Source organism: Carassius carassius, chromosome 15 (genome assembly GCF_963082965.1).
Source record: "Carassius carassius chromosome 15, fCarCar2.1, whole genome shotgun sequence".
NCBI classification, from domain to species: domain Eukaryota; kingdom Metazoa; phylum Chordata; class Actinopteri; order Cypriniformes; family Cyprinidae; genus Carassius; species Carassius carassius.
The window spans coordinates 15,202,716-15,222,462 of NC_081769.1; the positions used below are offsets into that span (position 1 = coordinate 15,202,716).

Consider the following 19,747-nt stretch of genomic DNA (forward strand, 5'->3'; position numbering starts at 1 on the left):
TTGTGGCCAAATTGCTATTTAAAAAAAAATGTGACCCTGGACCTCAAAACCGCTGGGGTATATTTTTAGCAATAGCCAAAAAACATTGTATGGGTCAAAATTATAGATTTTTCTTTTATGCTAAAAATAATTAGTATATTGAATAAAAAAATATGCTCCATGAAGATATTTTGTAAATTTCCTACCGTAAATATATCAAAACTTAATTTTTGATTAGTATTATTCATTGCTAAGAACTTCGTTTAGACAACTTTAAAAGGCGATTTTATCAGTATTTTACCCTCAGATTCCAGATTTTCAAATAGATGTATCTCGGCCAAATATTGTTCTATCCTAACAAGCCATTCATGTGTGAGCTTTTTTTAAACAGAGACGTGGTCGTAACAGTCATGGGTCAAACACTGGCAAACAAGTATAAAGAGGGCAAGACGAAGAATATTCCTAGGGCAAGCGTGGGTCTTCGATGAACGAACAATATCCAGAGGGCTAAGCAAGAGGGGTAATCCAGTATCCAGAGCAAAAGGGTCAAACACGGAAAAGCATGAAAAAGACCTTGATGTATGTCCAGGGTGGAGCAGACAGAACTGGAGCCCACCAGAGCTGAGCAGAGGACCATCACAGCCGAGCAAATGGGACAGAAGCCCACCAGGGCAGAGCAGATGGGGCTGGGACCCATGGCAGAGACTGGGGCCTACAGAAAGCAGAGACAGACAACACAGGCAATGCATTCCTAGTCTCAGGGACCGAGGCAGGGAACATAGAGAGTTCATAAATGGCCTCCATAGTCGTGACAGGACAGGATGAGGATTTATGAGTGGATACTACTCACACCTCCGAAGGTTCTGCAGCAGATGCCACCAACTCTGGAGGTTCCACAGCAGTAACAGTCACCTTGACAGCAACACATCAGGCTGAGAGACAATTGCTGGGTGCCACCACCATATAAGGACCTGAAGCAAGCACTGCCGCTTCGGAAGGTTCGGCAGCATGTGCCACCACAAGGGGAAGTCGTGGCCTAATGGTTAGAGAGTCGGACTCCCAATCGAAAGGTTGTGAGTTCGAGTCCCGGGCTGGCAGGAATTGTGGGTGGGGGGTGTGCATCATTGGAAGCATGAGACGTGATGAGACTCTGGAAGTTCAGGTGAGACGTGACGAGACTCTGGAAGTTCAGCTGAGACGTGACGAGACTCTGGAAGTTCAGCTGAGACGTGACGAGACTCTGGAAGATCAAATGTGCCTTGACTGGATTCAGGATTGGCAGCAGTGACATGACAGGATTCTGGAAGTTCAGCTGAGATGTGACGAGACTCTGGTAGGTCAACTGTGCCTTGACTGGATTCAGGATTGGCAGCAGTGACATGATGGGATTCTGGAAAGTCAGCCGAGATGTGATGAGACTCTGGAAGTTCAGCTGAGACGTGACGAGACTCTGGAAGTTCATCTGAGAAGTGACGAGACTCTGGAAGTTCATCTGAGACGTGACGAGACTCTGGAAGATCAACTGTGCCTTGACTGGATTCAGGATTGGCAGCAGTGACATGACGGGATTCTGGAAAGTCAGCCGAGACGTCCAGGTCCGAATAGTGTGCTATGGCTAAATTTTCATGAACATAGTTCTCCAGCGATTGTGGGCCTTGCCTAAGGGCTAACAAAATTCTTGCCATGTCCATATCTGGCTAATGTTCCTCAGAAAAGCTGCTGGATCTTCGTGTGGCAGAGTATTCTGTAATGGGGCTGAAAACGGGATTCTGTAAACGGGTAGCGAACCCGAGACTACCTGGAGAAGGTGGTCTGAGTTCGGTTGCTCCCGAACTGTGGCGCAGTTACTGTGGTAACACTGTCGATATAATTGTTTCCTCAACACAAGAGAGAGCCGAGGTTGATTCCACACACTCCTAAAAGCTTGGACTCAGACCACAGCAAACAAGCCCAGTGTAAAAGCCCTCTTAGAATAAGTCCAATGCTTATAAAGCATGTCTGATGATTTTGCTGTGTGTGTGTGTTTGATTGTTCTCAGGTGCATGGTGTGATTGTTATCGGGTGAACGTGTGATTGGTTCAATGGATCATGGGAAATGTAGTCCACGGTGTACTGTGTAGTGTGAAAGTCTGTGTGGTGAATGATGATCTCTGGTGGTGAATTAACGGAAGTTCAGTGACCAGATCATGACACATACATCAATGGAAAGCTTATTTATTCCACTTTCAGATCATGTAGAAATCTCAATTTCGAAGACTGGTTTTGTGGTCCAATGTCACAATATGAAAATGTTTGTACACAGTTGCTACTTGCACATTCAGTTGATCAGCAGTTAACTATGCAGCCGTTCTCTCTGATTTTATGACAGCTGGGCCTTTTATGGTTATTAGTAGAACATTAAAACATTACAATCTAAAATTAAAAGTTACAAACATTTAATTTAAAATGAAAATAAATAATAGAAACCAGACTACATTTGAGCTAGTAGGGCTATATAAAATGACAATATAATAAAACAAGCTGAACCCAGGGTTTGGGTTAAAAACAAAAAAACTGAATTTTATTTGAGAAGTTATAATGTAAGCCGTGAGTTCTCAAAATAAAACAATATTTAATGCATTTGATGAATTTTCAACTTATTTACAACGTGGTGCTGTATGAGGGTTTTTTCTTACAACACTGCCATCTGGTGTATAATTGCAGCAATATCATATTCTCAATCTAATCTCTTTTGCTTTCTTAAAATTTTATTTAGTTACGCAAATTATGTAGAGTTACGCACACAGTTAAACACAGTCTTTAATTTCGAACAGAACGATTATTCTATGTAGTGTTTAATCTTAATGTTTCATCTCTATTGAATTGCGTCATAATTTTGGTCTTGAGGGCAAGAGCATTCTGGTGATGCTGTACTCTATTTTACATCTGGGGTGAAGATGAGACTACAAATATATAAATATATAATGTGTGTGTGTGTGTGTGTTTGTGTGTGTGTGTGTGTGTGTAATAAAAAAAACAGCCTAGTATGTAAATCCAAAGTTTGATGAGTTTGTTTTTAATTACCAGCATATTGCACGTTGATAGCCAAACGCATAAACGGAATTACATTAAATAATAATTAATTAATACACGAACTTCAACTGTTCCATCATTATTAATTAATTCAATAAAATAACATAGGGCAGCTGGCCAAACGTTAAGTAACTCCAGTGGAAGTCATTAACTGATATTCATTTATCTACTTTACCATTGAATTACTTTTTTAATATGCAAAACAAAAGCAAAGTGTGTAGCCTACTTAAAGATTATTTTCTTTTAGAAATAGGGTAACCATTTCCACCAAAATAGTGTAGTCGTGAAAGTTATTGTCTTTGCATTAAAACTAACTTACTAACTTTAACTTAGCATATATCATGAATTGTAAAATATTATTTTAGCAACTGATGTCATAATATTATATATATATATAATAAGAAGACCACCTTTCCTTTACGTATGTTTCTCAGAGCTCTGTATTTTTCTAACAGGAGCGCAACTGGTGGGGCTTTTATTTTGAAATACTGAATTCTAACGAAGGCAACGGCGTGATTGAGGAAGGCTTCACGGCGGCCGAGGACCGTTCACAACAAAGGCGAGAGGCAGATTTTTGTTTAGAGTCAACACAGTTTCATCAGATAAGCGATAAATTATTCAGGGTCAGAAAGAGGAAAAACGACCAATGTCGTCGTGCTAATTTGGTAAGTAGGATATGTACATTTTGTTGGGCTTCATCGGAGAAAAGACTTGTTTGGAACGAAATGCAGTATTATTAATACGCTTAACGTTATATGTCACAACAACAAATCGACTGGTTGACAGCGATGAAATTGAATTTCTTTGTTATAGTTATACGTTATATATAAACACTCTGTATATCTTTATCTGATGTAACATCTGGATATTGTCAAGTTTCCAAGCTAACTCAGTTAACGAGCTAAAAAAGCGGACAGCTCCTGTATTGATTTTATAATTACAAGTAACAGATGCGCCATAAGGAATGCATGGAAAATAAAACCATGCACCTATTAGAAACAGTGGCCAGCTACTCGCTGAAAACACGCCTCGGTGACTATTTTTGTCAACGTAAATAATAATGTTTTGGAGCACGTGACAGCACAGTCCAGTGGCTATTTTCTCGTGATTCGAGTGTGTAATCCAGGTAATGGGTATGTAAGAAGCGGACGCTGTAAACACGTCGCCCAGCCCCTTCTAGGAAATCGACGGTTATCTAAAAACAGCGCAAAGAATCTGGAACAGCACACACACAACAGCTGACTTCCTGCATGCTGAGCATCTCACTCTCCAGCTGGAGAAATTAAACGTTAACGTATCACAATACCCTTGCAGAAGTTACCATGGTAACTGTAGTTTCCGCGCCAAAATGTAACATTTGCTACATGTATTGTTGCTTCCGTAGAGGTATAATAGATTTGAACTGAGACAAAATGTTTTGTGATCTCTCTTTTGCGCTTTTTATGCTAATAAAAAATTACACCCATAGAAACACTTTTGAGAATTTTTATTGAAATTATCCACATAAGAAGAAAGCCCAACGTAACTTGGGCTTCTAGAAAAAGCTGTTTTATTCTTCATGAAGAGGGTCGCCCACTTGTGGGTGCTGCCATGCTTACGTCACGTGACTTACTTCATGCAATTGACAGAGATGGCAATAATCATTAAAAGCTTGTTTTGCACACAATAAAAAAAATATATATATATTGAATCCAAAAATGTACTTTAATGAATGCGTGTAGTATGAGATGTGAAATGGAGTAAAAGTAACAAGACTTGTTCTACACGCATTCAACAAGTACAGCTGTAAGTACATCTCTTTTGTGGGGGATTTTGAAATTATTGTGGTTTTATGTCATACTAACTCTCAAACTCATAACACAGCTCTCATTTTATAGTGGGAACTATGCTAACCATGGCAATATATTTTTGTATGGTTAGACATGACAAGTGTATTACAATGCCCTACAGATCTGGGGCATATAAAAAGAAAAGAATGATTTGTGTGTTTTAATCTATCATAACTAACTGGCTGTCAGGTTTATAAATGTTTAATGATTGAATTAAACATATTTTTGTAAAATTCGCCAATGAAAAGCTTGAAGAGAATATTCAAAAATGAAAATACTTCCATCATTTACACACCCTCATATCATTACAAAATGGCATGACTTTCTTTCCTCTGTGGAACATAAAAGTAGATGTATTGGTAAATATTCTTTAACTTATGCTTTAAGATTTATTTTGTCACTTTTTTTATTAGAATAGGACAGTATATATTGACAGCAGGGTTCCCACGCGTCCTGGAAAACCTGGAAATCCTGGAATATTAGTGACCAATTTTCCAGTTCTGGAAAACACATGGAAAATGAGAGAAAACATAGATTGTCCTGGAAAAAATCTTGTTGTCCTGGAAAATTATTATTTTTAAATGTTCTTGATCATTAAAGAAATGGCCGACAACTGGTTGAAACAATTAACGTAACAGAAAGCGCTCTGTTCAGGGATGCTGAGTTTTGACATGTGAGCTCACGCTGTTAAAGCTCCCTGTGACGTATGACGCTGTCTCGTGTTGCCGGTTTTCAGGTGCTAGAAATTAAGTGCTCGAATGTTTGCAGCAAATGTTCACTGGTATGCAGGTAATATTTAATTACATGTTAATATTATTGTAAAGTAATTATTTTGATACGCATGTGCAAGGGGTCTGCACGTTGAATTACAGCATGAGTGACGGCATTTGCCTGAGAAAAGGTTATCGATTTGTTAAGTCTATTTTATTTAGAATCGTTGGAACGTCTTGCATCCCCATGACAAATCAGACCCAAATTTCCCAAACCTGTTTTATGAACGATATAGGAAGTGAAAATGAAATGCTGACGTGATGCACAGCGATAATTGCTTGTTCATAGTGTAGCACAGACTTGTGAACATGAGGCGGAGGCCGGTAGTATATAATAGTACTTATATAAACGTATATATAAAGCACGTTTGCTATTGTACTATTGTCTGTTTGCTCTGTTTCACCAACCTAGTAGTTCCAAACAGACGTTTCTCTTAGCAACAAAAAGTACAGTGACGTTTCTTTGCCGACTGAATCTTTGAGAAACGATTCATGACCCATTCATGAAGACCGTCATTTTCTTCATTTCCAAATAAGCGTTTTGAATGAATCGTTTGATAGAGTGACTCCAATGATTCACTCATTAAGACTGTTATTTGCTGCCATCTGCTGGTGTTAATAGTTTAATTTTTAAAGCATCTTACCTTTCCTCTTTCTATTCTAAATTGTATTTATTTTAAAACATTAAATTTGTTGCGTTATTTATACAATTGTGAGATACTGTTCGTTGCTATTTTATTAAAACAATAGATTATTACTAGTGTTTTTTTTTATTAAATAAGGAACATTAACACAAGGAACATCCTGTAAAAATTCAGCTGTTTAAAAAAAGAATGTGTCTCCTTCCTTTCCATGACTTGCAAGAAAATAATGGAGAGAAGTCCCCTAATGTACCCAGCTGTGTGGCACTTGAGCTCCCTTGACCCTGTGATCATGGTTGCAAACAGAGATAATTCAAGAGCAATGTTTCAAAAACTCTTGCAAGTTTTGCTCAATGCTGGTTGGTACACTGCACCTCACTGTGTTGAGGTTCTTGCACAGTACAAAATGTTTTTAATACACGTCTACACACACCATAAAGCAGAATTCCCAAATTTTGCTTACACTTCCAGGCTGGACAAGTTTCGAAACCAAGCATTGAAACCAGGCAGATGAAATGGCCGTCAGGGCAGAGAGAAAGCATGACTTCACCTTACTGACAAAATCAAATGCCTATCGAAAAAGTGTCGCAGACAAAAGTGAGGAGTTAACAGCTCTAAAACAAATCTTGGAAAAGTTGCAAAAGAGTTTGAGCCAACTCAAACAGTAAAAAAAACACAACGATACTGTGGAGCTTAATGCAGTAAATATTTTGGACAGACATTTATTTGTTGTTTAGTCTGTTTGGGACAGATGCTTTTTGCAAACTATTTTTTTATAAAGCCTTTTATTTCTTTGGAGACTGCAGTTGGGGGAAGAGGGAAGGGGAAGCTTAACAAGAAGGGCCTAGGCAGTCGTTATAATGTGTTCATTAAACTAAAGTGTAGAGTTTACCTTCGGAAGCTGTGTGTGTGTGTGTGTGTGTGTGTGCGTGTGTGGTGTGCGTGTGAGTGACCAAATGGTCCCCACAAGGATAGTATAACCTGAGATCATCTACATTTTGGGGACCAGGCAGCAGTCCCCATGGGGGAAATGGATCAATAAACATACTAAATGTTTTTTTGAAAATGTAAAAATGTCAAAAGTTTTCTGTGATAGTGTAGGGGGATAGAATATACAGTTTGTACAGTATAAAAACCATTATGTCTAAGGAGATTCTCTAGCAGGATAGTGAACCAGACGTGTGTGTGTTTGTTTGTGTGTGTGTATTTGGTGCATTTCTGATTTTATAGTTGGGTTATAGCCATAAATTGTATGCTTTTTTTTAAGAGAGGAGAGAGGAATATATTACTTTAGGCTGTGAATATGTGATCCTTATATTTTATTCCCATTATCATGAAATTTGAAATGTCCTGGAAAATGATCTCTGAAAAAGAGTGGGAACCCTGTGACAGGAAATGAGGTTGGAGAGAGATGGGGGGCAGGTTTGGGAAAAGACAGTGAGCTGGGACTCGAACTCGGGCCACCCAAAGCACAATGGGGCTGTATGTTAGCATGCTTTTCAGTGTGTATCAGCCATATGCAAAGTGACCACATTTGGTTTTCAGCATCAAAAATGGGTAAAATTCCACAAATTGAACATTGAGTCACATTGGGCTCTGTCTCTGGGATTGGCCCATACAGGGCCTTAAAAATGGAGATTATAAAATAAACGTTTATTAAGACCTTTACTAAGAAGTAGGGCTGTCACGATTATGAAATTTGGCCGACGATTAATTGTCTAAAAGTAGTCAAGGTTCATGTGATTAATTGTCTGTTTTAGAGCTTTTTTTTCTACACCACTACAAAATATCAATATTGTTTTTGTGGAACTAATGGTCACTCTTTTTTAAAACCCTTTGTTAAAAATAATCCACTAAATACTTACTTCCTCATTACAGTGAAAAACTGCTTTTGAATAAATATTGTTATGAAATTAAACTTGCTGACTGTATAATCAGCAAAAACAGTATCTTGAATAAAAAATCTTTGGCGCACATTATACAATTTAAACGTGTTTATTCACTTAACTTTTTGTATTCTTACAAAATACATTCATGAAAATAATGAGAAAAATAAAACCTTCTTAAAATCTTTCTGTGTGCAAATCTTTGATCATTTGAAATGCTTGAAACAGAGCGGCACAAAGCTCTTATGCACATCCAGGGTGCAGACTGCTGCACTTTGAGCAAGATGGAGTCGCAGTGCTTATGCGCATCTAGGGTGCAGAATGATGTGTTTGAAGCAACTACGCTAAGCGCTACACTCCACACGGTACAAACAAAGAGAAGAGAAATGAGAGCAATGAACTCCATCAAGATGTCATTTTATGTGAATCCCCATACCTTTATCTATGCATCAAGTATTATAATGGGAATATATCATCTTGGAGAGAGAGTTTTACCGTACTGACTGTCATACCTAAATGTGACATGCTGTTTGAATGCTGAGCGGAAAAGAACTGACAGCTAAAGCAGAAGGAAGATCAATTTCTGTAAACTTAAATTGAACAATGCAAATATAATTCTGTCCTTCACATTAAGCTATAGAGTGGCTTCAGATGATATAGGCTATACAGTGCATGAAAACCAAACTGGTTCTTTTGGTGTATGACTCCCCCTTGTGCTGTATAAAAAGCACAGTAATCGCGGTTTTCTGAAACCACGGTTAGATGAAATAATCGCGATTAGACAGTTATTTAAGTATCGTGACAGACCTACTAAGAAGTTTATTAAGAGAGATTTTTAATACTTCCTGTTTTACAGACACTCACAAACTTTGGAAAAATTATATTTATGGAACTCACACAGGTATTTTTTAGTGTAATTATTTTGATAGAGGAAAACAAGCTATGATTCTAGTTTCAACATTATTTCTTCTTCAGACATTCCCCTTTAAATACGTTAAGTATAAAAAGTGACCAAAATTTGGATTTTGATCACTGAAATGGGTAATAATCAACAATTTGGACATGGAGCCAAATTGAGATGCACATATCTCTGCGAGTGAACTACATAGGGCCTTGAAAATAAAGATTCAAAAAGAAAAGTTTATCAGGAACCATAATCTTAAAGGACATTAAGATAACTTTCATTCTTCTTGAGTTACATGCACACAGCTTTGGAAAAATTATATTTATCAATATCCAATATCCAATTCCATTATCACTGGAGTGAAATCATATAGAGCCTTAAATGGAGATGTTTTTCTTTTAACAGTAACCACTAACTAGTGGCATATAATGCAACATAGATTGCTAAAGTCAACAGATTTTACTCACTGGCCTACTGATCTCTGCGTAACAATAATATAATGATGCTGCCATCTTTATTATATCGTCATTATTAACCCCCTGTAATCTGGCTCCAAATCTTAGATGAAAGTTGTAATATTTGGTTGTTATTTTTTGGTAACTCTTTGGTTACCAACATTTTATATTTCACAGAAGAAAGTAAGTCAAACAGGTTTGGAACAATGTCAAGATGAGCAAATAGTGACATAATTGTCATTTTTGCCTGCACCATCCCTTTAATGTTTATAGTTCACACTTATCGTTCTATATAAGCCAATTCAAGACCAACCAAAAGAGGTTAACCATGAAACTAGGCCAGACGAGTTGTTTTACCCCTTGAGGTTGCCTGTCTGTGATGAAATTGAGTCAGTTTTTGTAAATGGCCCTGTTTATTATTTCTGCTGTTGGGATACTATATTCATAAAGTTGGTGTAAATATGAATACAGCTGACACCTCCGGTGTCCACGTTGACAGATGGTATTTGTGGGGGCATAACTTTTGCCCTGCTGAATCCTGCCCCTCGACAGAACCTGCTCGCAGTAGGTCGACAGCAGTTGGCGATGGGAGCCGGAAGCCCCTAGTGTTCCTGGAGGAAGTCTGTTTCGTTCCTTACAAGCTCCTGTGGAGAATGAGTCAGGGTGTTGAGACAATTAGCCGTCTGCTTCTGATCCAAGACCTGTTTTCATTTTTCTCTCTGGAAGGTTGACAAGGATTGGCATAGATGTGCTGGTTTTATATCAGCTCTTAGAAGCGGCTGTGCTCTTGCAGGTCTTCTAAAGGGCACATATGTAAAGTGGGACATGTTAAGCATCTGCTTCTGTCAGGCCTCTCTCATTTGGTTAAACACGTGATTTAGTTTTGTAAGTGCTGCTTGGATATGATGGAGAGTCAGTTTGCTTCTAATAAGCACTTCAGGCCTGTTCCTGCAGATTTTTACTGCACGTGACGTGGTATTAAAGGTTATACATTTATCACAACTTCAAATAGGATTTATTTTCCTTTGGCTCGTGTTTTGCTTATTAACATGCCTTGTGGTGGAGTTGGAGATTTTTCCGATGTTTACTGTATGGTGTAGCTGACTCCTATCTGATGAAGCACAGTGGACACATTCTTTGCTTTATTCTTGTTTCCAGTAAGCGCACAATGTCAGCTATCTGTGGACCCAGAGGCTGAAGAGGTCTGATCGTTCAGGAGAGCTGGGAAGTGAGAGATGGGGAACACGGCCACCAAGTTCCGCAAAGCACTGATCAGTGGAGATGAGGTTCTGGCCTATCAGCTCTACGAGGGCAACCCACAGTTCAAAGAGTCTCTGGACCCCAACACCTCATATGGGGAACCATACCAACACAACACCCCGCTCCATTATGCTGCCAGACATGCAATGACGCGCATACTCAGGTAAGACGTAGCTTTCAGTAATATTAAGTATTTTGGCATTTTGCTTATTTTTTATTTATGCTATCATTACCGAATGGCTTTCTGACTTCCAGATGTTTAATGATCTCATGTAGTTTCAAAACTGTATGATTTTTATTTCTTCTGTGAAACATAAAAAAAGATATTCTGAGATTTTCACAGTTTTTTGTATTTCATAGTTTTTATTTATCTGTAGCTGTGATTAATGTGTTAATAGCACTGTTTTATCATCATCCATTAATTTATTGAAATACATTAAAAATCCAATTTACATACAACGGCTTGAATAAACCTATGATATGCATATTTTCAATTTCTGAATTACAATTCATTTTTGATATTGTTTGGGTATAGACTACAAACCATATTAGGTAGTCTGGCATAGGCTTTTAATATTATTTCTTATAAAAATATTCTGCTTCACTGCTTATTAAAATATTAATATAAATTTAAGAATTGTTAAAAACATTTAGGTACTAACCAACATGAAAACATGCTAAAGAATATATTAAACAAGAAAGGATTCAATAAAGAGGGTCTGAAGACCATTATGACTCTGTCAATAAGAGTTTTAAAATATCTTAAAATACATTTTCATGACAAGACAATTTTAGTTAAATGTGATGTGGTACAGCTACCTGAAGATATTTATGAATTAAGAATTCATACTTTTTTCCCCCTAGAATAAATATATTTAAAAATAATTTACATAATGATTATGAAATTAAATATTTTTTTCTTGATGGATAAAGGGATAGTTCACCCAAAAATGAAAATTCTGTCTTAAGTTGTTGTTCCATCCTTTGGAACACAAATATAAATATTTTTGATGAAATACGGTAGCTTTCTTACCTCGCATAGACCGCAATTTTAGAACCATGACATGTTGTTTACATACAGTGTAAAGCACACGCATGGTTCATGGTACTCTCCAAAATGGCAGCAGATGAGGAGGAAAATATTTTTGTAATAAAAATAAATAAATAAATAGTTTCTTTGTGCACAAAAAGTTTTCTCGTAAATTTGTAAAACTACGATTGAATCACTGATGTCACATGAACTGCTTTACCTGTTTCTGGGCTTGGGAACATTTCAGTTGCATTGATGTCTATGCCGGGTCAGAAAGCTCTCGGATTTCATCAGAAATCTTATTTGTGTTTCAAAGATGAATAAAGGTTTTACAGGTTTGGTAATTATGAGTAATTAATGACAGAATTTGCATTTTGAGTAAACTATCCCTTTAAAACCTCATTACATTTTTAGTGTCATTAAGCTATAACCATTTTTGGAAATGGTATATATATTTTCCATGCCATATTAAACCAACAGGAATACAGAGAGAAGATTTTGAAGAATTTGGTTTTAAGCAAAATTATTCAATTTCTTTATTGCAGGCACTCTTATATGTCAATGACCCGCAAAACATCTGAAACACACTTAGGCCTATATGTCTGGCTCCAAGCAGTATTTTATAAACTATACAACAATTCCTTGGTTCTTAAAGGCTTTCAAACTGTTAGAAATACTCAGATCACATACACAAATCATCACATTCTGCTTTTTTTCCTGCCCAGTGTGAAACTCTTTGGCCTCAAATTGTTATTGTTAGAATTTCATTATAAATACATCCCTAGAATCTGGTTTCATTAATCAAAACCAATTGTGAACCAATGACTGCTCCTTTTTTTCATTTGTCATCCACCATGCCATAATTTCATAGGTCCTTCCTGTTCAGCAAGGACGGGAACCCCAACAAACGTAACATGCACAATGAGACCACACTGCATGTGTTATGCATGGGGCCAAATATCTTGCTATCCGAAGGGGCTCTGCAGCCGCGTCTAGCCCGTCCCTATGAAGATGAACGCAGACGTGCCGAGTGCCTCCAGATGATCCTAAAGTGGACCGGCGCCAAACTGGACCGTGGTGAATATGAGAGTGCTGACATCAGTGCCACCGATAACAAGAAAAACACTCCACTACACTACGCTGCTGCCTCAGGGATGAAGACATGTGTGGAGGTACATATAGCACAATTATCAAACACTGTCGATACATTCACGGACACATTTGTTGGGTCCAAAACCATACTGAATCACTCTTTCCATATAGTAAACTCTATATAGTGAACAGGGAACAATTTTTGGACACAGCTTCTGACTAACCCAGAATAGGTGCAGCATTAGCAATCTCTCTGTAATGGCAAAACTGTGGAGACATTTTAACTGTTCATGTTAATATCGTATTGCACACCCTTATCTCCAGTCAATTGGTTATGTATTTTTTGACCACCTGGCTAGTTGGCAAATGGGGATTTGAAATTGAGATCCCTGATCTGGAACATTTGGGAATCTTTGTTCTGACAGTAGAAATTATTCAACAGTTTTTATTCTAAAAAGTGTTTATTGGGCAACACTTTATAATAAAGTTCAGTAAGGTTAACATTAGTTGATACATTATACATAAATGCAGTGAACAGCATGCTTTTCCTTTAATTATTCTATAGGTAATGTTAAATAATAAATATACTATTGTTAATTTTTAGTTCATGTTCATAACAGATGAACTAATTTCAACTAATTTATACATCTTGAAAGGTTAAAATGTATTCAGGTATGTACAAATAAAAAAGGCAATTTATATTTAAATTTTATTAATAAATGCTGTAATGTTTTTATTAATTGTTTCATGTTGATTGTTGCATTAACTGATGATAACATATAGGGCCCTATAATACACCCTGCGCAATGCGATGCATGGCTCAGCGCAAGTGTGTTTGCTTGTTTCAGTCCGGCGCCGTTTGCATTTTCCTGTCCAGCGCCACGTTGTTTAATTAGCAAATGCATTTGTGCGCCCATGGGCGTGCTGGTCTAAAACAGAGGTGTGTTCTGGCGCAAGGCTATTTTAAGGAGCTGAAAATAGACTGCGCCATAGACCAACTCAAACCTGGTCTAAAGTCTGACACAATGTTTTTTCTTTGTTATTTAAAGAGCATGTTAGTATAGGCGGGACCACAATGCATGGACGCAAACATACAAACATGCCAAATATAAAAAATTAAAGGATTGCAATGCATAATATTTTGTTGTAGGCTGATTTTATATATATATATATATATATATATATATATATAAATGCCTACATGTCATAATGGATAGTCATCGCATGTATCAGAATTAGGCTATCTAGCAGCTCTGTTTCATCTCGGAGACACATTCTGTCTTCGCGCTTGCCAAATTCCTCCGTGTAAATAGCAAATCCGTTATGGCAGGAGCGCAACTGGCTCTTAAAGGGAATGGAAGATGAGACTCTGATTGGTTTATTGCATGTTGTGCCCAAAAAACACCCATTACTCATTTAGAGAATAGGGACAACCCGTTTAGACCATGCGCCCTGGCGCGCCAACCATTTTTCCATTGTTAAAATAGCAAAAGGGGATTTGGACACGGCCTGAGTGCACCTGCGCCGGGTGCTTTACACTTTGCGTTTAGATCATTAAAATGGGGCCCATAGAACTTTACTGTTGGTCAAGTGCTGGCGAAAAAGTACATTTACATTTAATCATTTAGAAGACGCTTTTTTTCAAAGTGACTTACAAATGAGAACAACAGAAGCAATCAGACCAACGAGAGAAAAACAACAGAATACAAGTGCCATGACAAGTAGTGGTCAACCGATATGTTTTTTGACAACCGATGCCGATATCTTGGAAAACAGAGGGCCGATATAAAGCCGATTATAATATATTTTTAATTAATATTAATATTTAAGAAATAAATATGTAAAATAAATGTGTAAAATACTTTCGATGACAAAGTATTTTTCACAAATGAATAAATATTTAATAAAAATAAAATTAAAAAGGAAGTAAACACTGTAACAAACAGGACACACAGTATTTTGGGAAGTTTGTGTGCATTGGGAATAATATTTTTCAAATAAAGCAAGGGTAACACACGATCATGCTGGATAAAAATGCATACTTCACAAGATCTCACAGCTGGATTCGACTTAGTTTGCAAGGTTTGTGAAATTAAATGTTCACTCAAAGATTTGTTTAAATTACATAAATGCGTATTTGCTTAATGCTGATGGCAAATGAGAAAGTATTATAACGTTTGCCTTTCTATTACTAATAAGCCTAATAAAAAGCAAGCGTTATAATATTTTCTGTATACATTAATTCCTTTGTTTAACCATTCTATCTGATTATTAGACCGACTTCTATCCGTATTAGACAGAACTGTTAACGACGATGACGAACAAGAGAGAGAGTGTGAGCACTGTGTGCGCTCCGGTGCTTCTACTCTCATAAAAGTCCTGCCTCAAACTCATCAGCCAAGCAGAATAACTTATCGGCCGATGCTGAGATTTGAAAAATGCCAAATATCGGCTGATATATCAGCCTAGGCGATATATCGGTTGACCACTAATGACAAGTCTCATTTAGTCTTGCGCAGTACACATAACTGTTTTTTTTTTTTTTTTATAGAATAGAAAAGGCAAGTACTTTTCCATATTGTAAAATATTACTGATTTATGTTCTGAAACACACAAAAAACTCTGTCTTGACAATTCTTCCACATCTATATTTAACAAGAAAATGTGGCAAATATTGCTATTTGTGTATAATAGCGTATATTCCAAAAGGTACTGTATGCTATCTTGGGTCAGTTAAACCTTTTCTGGTTCCTCATGTCATGACCTTGTTAATCTATTGATCTTTTCTCTGTATATTAACCATATTTCCCTCTTTCTGCAGCTTCTGGCGAAACGTTGTGCAGACCTGTTTGCAGAAAATGAAAACAAGGAGACCCCATGTGACTGTGCAGAAAGGCAGCACCATAAGGAGCTTGCACTCAGTCTGGAGTCTCAGATGGTCTTCTCCACTGACCCCCATGCAGAGGATATTGAGGCAGAGTATGCAGCTTTAGACCGCAGGGAGGTGAGCTCTCCAAATAAACTCTAGAATTTCTTGTGACATTAACATTTGCCTCAAGCCCTGGTGTCCAGATGTGTCAACATTTAATCTGCTTTGTTTTAAGAACAATAAAAATAGAAGAGTTTGATGCAGATGTCTGAATACTGATTTCACTATGATTCAATGTTTAACACGTAACCGTGTTACTGTTTCAGTTTTATGAAGGTTTGCGAGTGCAGGACCTCAGGAGACTGAAGGACATGCTGATAGTGGAGACGGCAGATATGTTGCAAGTTCCTCTCTTCACCGCAGAGGCTCTTCTTCGTGCACATGGTACGATTGTGTCAAACACTCAAAGATATATTCAGTGCTGTTGGCTGGCCCAAATTGAATTTTGGTCAAATTTGTTGAGAGTTTGAAACTGAAAACTTGGTTTGGTTTGCTGGTAACACTTTAGTATAGGGACCAATTTTAATTAACTAGTTGTTTTTTAGCGTTCCTATTATTAACATATTGGCTGTTTATTAGTAGTTATAAAGCACATATTCTGCATGACCATATTCTACATCCCTAATCCTACCCCATACCTAAATTTAACAACTACCTTACAAAATATTAATAAGCAGCAAATAGTAGTTTTTTGGTTTGTTAATAGAGAGAATTTGACCTTAAAATGAAGTGTTACCGGTTTGCTTGGTTTGGTTTATTTTTGTGCCTTTTTTTTTTTTTTTTTGGACAGCCAGTGACCATCATGAATTTGTATTTAATGGAAAAGAGCAGCTGTGACATTTTGGTTAGACTTTATAATAGGGAACACTATTTATTATTAACAAGTTGCTTATCATCATACATATTACTAGCATATTGACATCCACTTTACTCCACTTTAAAACCTGATAAGGCTTGTAATTTGGTTTGAACGGATACAGTGCTTGTTCTGACTATTATGGAAATCATGCTTCTGGCTATTATTTAGCAAACAAATATGCAAGGGGCAGGAAATTTATAAAACGTTGTGTGGGGTCATGGCCGTTGAATTCTGTGTACATCTGTGAGCACATATTCTGTGCAGGCCTACTTATTAGGTTCATTCTGACGCAATCCTTCCAGTTCCTAACTCATGAAGAATATATCTTCATGTCAATTTACAGCTGTTGGAAACCGGTATGGCATTGTCCTTGGAGAGATCTAAAAGCATCCATGGTCACAAAGCAGACCTAGATGTTTCCTTCTCCTTAATTTTACAAGAGCACTCATGTTTAGAGCTGCTAAACTATCTGGCAAAAGACTCATAATTGGATCAGTGCTTTCTTTTTTTTTAATCTCCAGCAGCCTGTCTAGCAGGCCTTGTTCCAGATGACTAGAGCCCATGGGAGAAAAGGGCAGAGCTCTGATTCATGTGCGCTGCTATTATTGCCACGGCTTCTCTGGAGACCGCCAGGCGAGGCTCAGATATGCAGTTTCACCTTCTTTTAATCTTAAACCCACATTCACACTGTTGACTCCTAAAACTATAACGTTAGAGCTCAAACAACTGGTGTAATGCACTTTGAGGATTTTATTTCGGCAAATCTCGCATTTTTCTTTGCAAGCAAGTTTGAGTAGTATTTGGTAGTATTTGTTTGTGTTTTGCCTTGGACTTTAGACTTTAGACTGTTATCTTGCCTTCTGCGTCTGGAATCTGTCTCCAGGATTTCCTTTGGGAAGTGTCATTTCTTATCTTTTCCTCCCCCATCACACTTCATTGATGTTGACCGATAAGTTCATTCAAAGATATCAAAGCATATGTCCTTTTTAAATGTCGCCACCATCTCTTGAACTAGAGGAAGAGGAAACTGGAGCCTAAAAAATAAGTGAATGTCTTTGCACCTTTTAAGTAATGAATGTCTTAACATGCATTTTTAATGGTTACTCATTATTGCTAAAAGCATACTTCCTTTTTTTCCTCCCATGTGGGTGTATACCAGCCACGACTGGCAGGTTTCATATCAAGACAAATAACTGCTCTCATATCATGTGGGAAAACAACCTTCTGAACATCTGGGTAGGTTTTTCCACCCGGAAGAACAGCTTTGTTTAATCTCTCGAATCAGTTACAAATTCCACTGAAAAAGGCATTTGATAGGTGAATTAATGTGTATTTTTACAATCGTGTGGTTCTTCATTTTTTTTTTGCCATGCATACTTACCCAAAATTCCCTTTGAAATTTAGACTGGGACAGAGAGAAACTCCTGGAAGCTTGGATGTCTAATGCTGAAAACTGCTGTCAGCGCTCAGGTGTTCAGATGCCAACTCCACCGCCCAGAGGCTATAACACCTGGGACACCCTGCCCTCACCCCGTACGCCTCGCACCACTCGCTCATCCATCACCTCCCCTGACGAAATCAGCCTGACCCCTGCTGATGATGATCGCTCCTTGGTGAGGGATCAGATTTGTTCCTCTATTAGTGATGTTACAACCTCTTCTGTGGAGAATGATGTACAATAGTTAGTCTTAATTTAATTAATTTTAAGTTTTGTCTTAAGTTAATTTAAACGTTTGTGAAAGTAAATGCACGAGTATCTGGATTTGAACCGTGCATTGCGTCCAAAGCTGTGCTATTGTCACTATTGTCATTAATGTTAATCAAGCAACAAAAGACAGAAAATCACTCGCTGCTCTTGACTGAATAACTTTTGTAACTTTAATCTGTTTTTAATTTACGGTTTATTCAATTTTTGTACCTAAATACTGTCGCTGCTGTCAGACCAGACCAGAACAGTTTTCAGGTCCTGGGTTTAACTGACAATATACAATATTCAGTGATGTGGTGATATTTTTTCTGCTTGGAGTAACGTCTGGTGCAGTTGTAGCCTGTACTTCTTATTAAAACCAAATAGAAAGCAAACAAGTACCATTAATAGGCATTTTAGTTCACATATGCAATCATACATTTGAATGCATTTTTATTCTTATTGTAAAATAATGCAACATTAGGTACCGACTGTAAACTGTCACCACGTTGTCTGACATCATTAATTTTAAAATAATTGGTTAACATTTACATTTATGCATTTAGCAGATCCTTTTTTATCCAAAATGACTTACAGTGCATTCATAATTTTTTTTTTTTTTTTTTTTTTTTTTTTTTTTTTACCAGTATGTGTGTTCCCTGGGAATTGAACCCACAACCTTTTGCGCTGCTAATGCAATGCTCTTCCACTGAGCAATAGGAAAATTAATTATTTGGTCATTAATATTGTCTCAAAAGTCATGGAAATTCATTGGTAAAAATGTGTATAAACCTTGAGTGTTAAAATGACAGATTAGTTCAAAAGTAAGTTGATTTGGACACAAACTTACCAACATATCACACAATATTGACTTGATCTGGTTCATGAGTGATCAGACTCAGTATGTCGTAGCACAATCAGTTCTTTCATGTATCAATAAAAAGCCTGACCCTGTAGCCTAAAAATAGGTGCATGATCACCACTTTCGCAATAAAGCCGCAGTCTATGCTAGAAACAAACTTGATAATTGTTAAATGGGCACGAGGAGTTAGACAAAATCTCTTGGAACTTCATTTTATCAAATGTTTATTATTCTGCCCCATTTTATGCTGCTTCATGTATAGAATGTATTCGAAAGGTATGTATATTATGTAGATATTTTCTCATGAATGTTTTTCTTTGTTCTCCGCTGTCAGTGTGGCATTTGTATGTGTGCAGCCTCCATGTTTGAGGAGCCTGTTGATATTCCATGTGGTCATGAGTTCTGCAGAGGATGCTGGGAAAGGTGAGGGTGTTTTCTGTGGAGGCTTTGATTCAGTGCTTTAGTCCCATTACAATCACTGTCAGTTCTCAC

At 37.3% G+C, this 19,747-nt stretch overlaps 1 protein-coding gene across 2 annotated transcripts in view; it reads left to right on the forward strand.

Moving 5' to 3' along the window:
- Window positions 1–3,532: 3,532 nt before the first annotated feature.
- LOC132158210 (ankyrin repeat and IBR domain-containing protein 1-like) overlaps window positions 3,533–19,747 on the forward strand; it is a 34,731-nt gene continuing 18,516 nt past the window's right edge. The window contains exons 1-7 of one of the 2 annotated variants that reach the window (XM_059567535.1): window positions 3,533–3,716; window positions 10,699–10,959; window positions 12,698–12,998; window positions 15,740–15,922; window positions 16,114–16,231; window positions 18,111–18,319; window positions 19,590–19,678. In XM_059567535.1, coding sequence (XP_059423518.1) covers window positions 10,772–10,959; window positions 12,698–12,998; window positions 15,740–15,922; window positions 16,114–16,231; window positions 18,111–18,319; window positions 19,590–19,678 — 1,088 coding nt within the window. In that variant the 5' untranslated portion in view covers window positions 3,533–3,716; window positions 10,699–10,771. The remainder of the gene's footprint in view (window positions 3,717–10,698; window positions 10,960–12,697; window positions 12,999–15,739; window positions 15,923–16,113; window positions 16,232–18,110; window positions 18,320–19,589; window positions 19,679–19,747) is intronic. The other variant, XM_059567536.1, reaches the window with a different exon arrangement.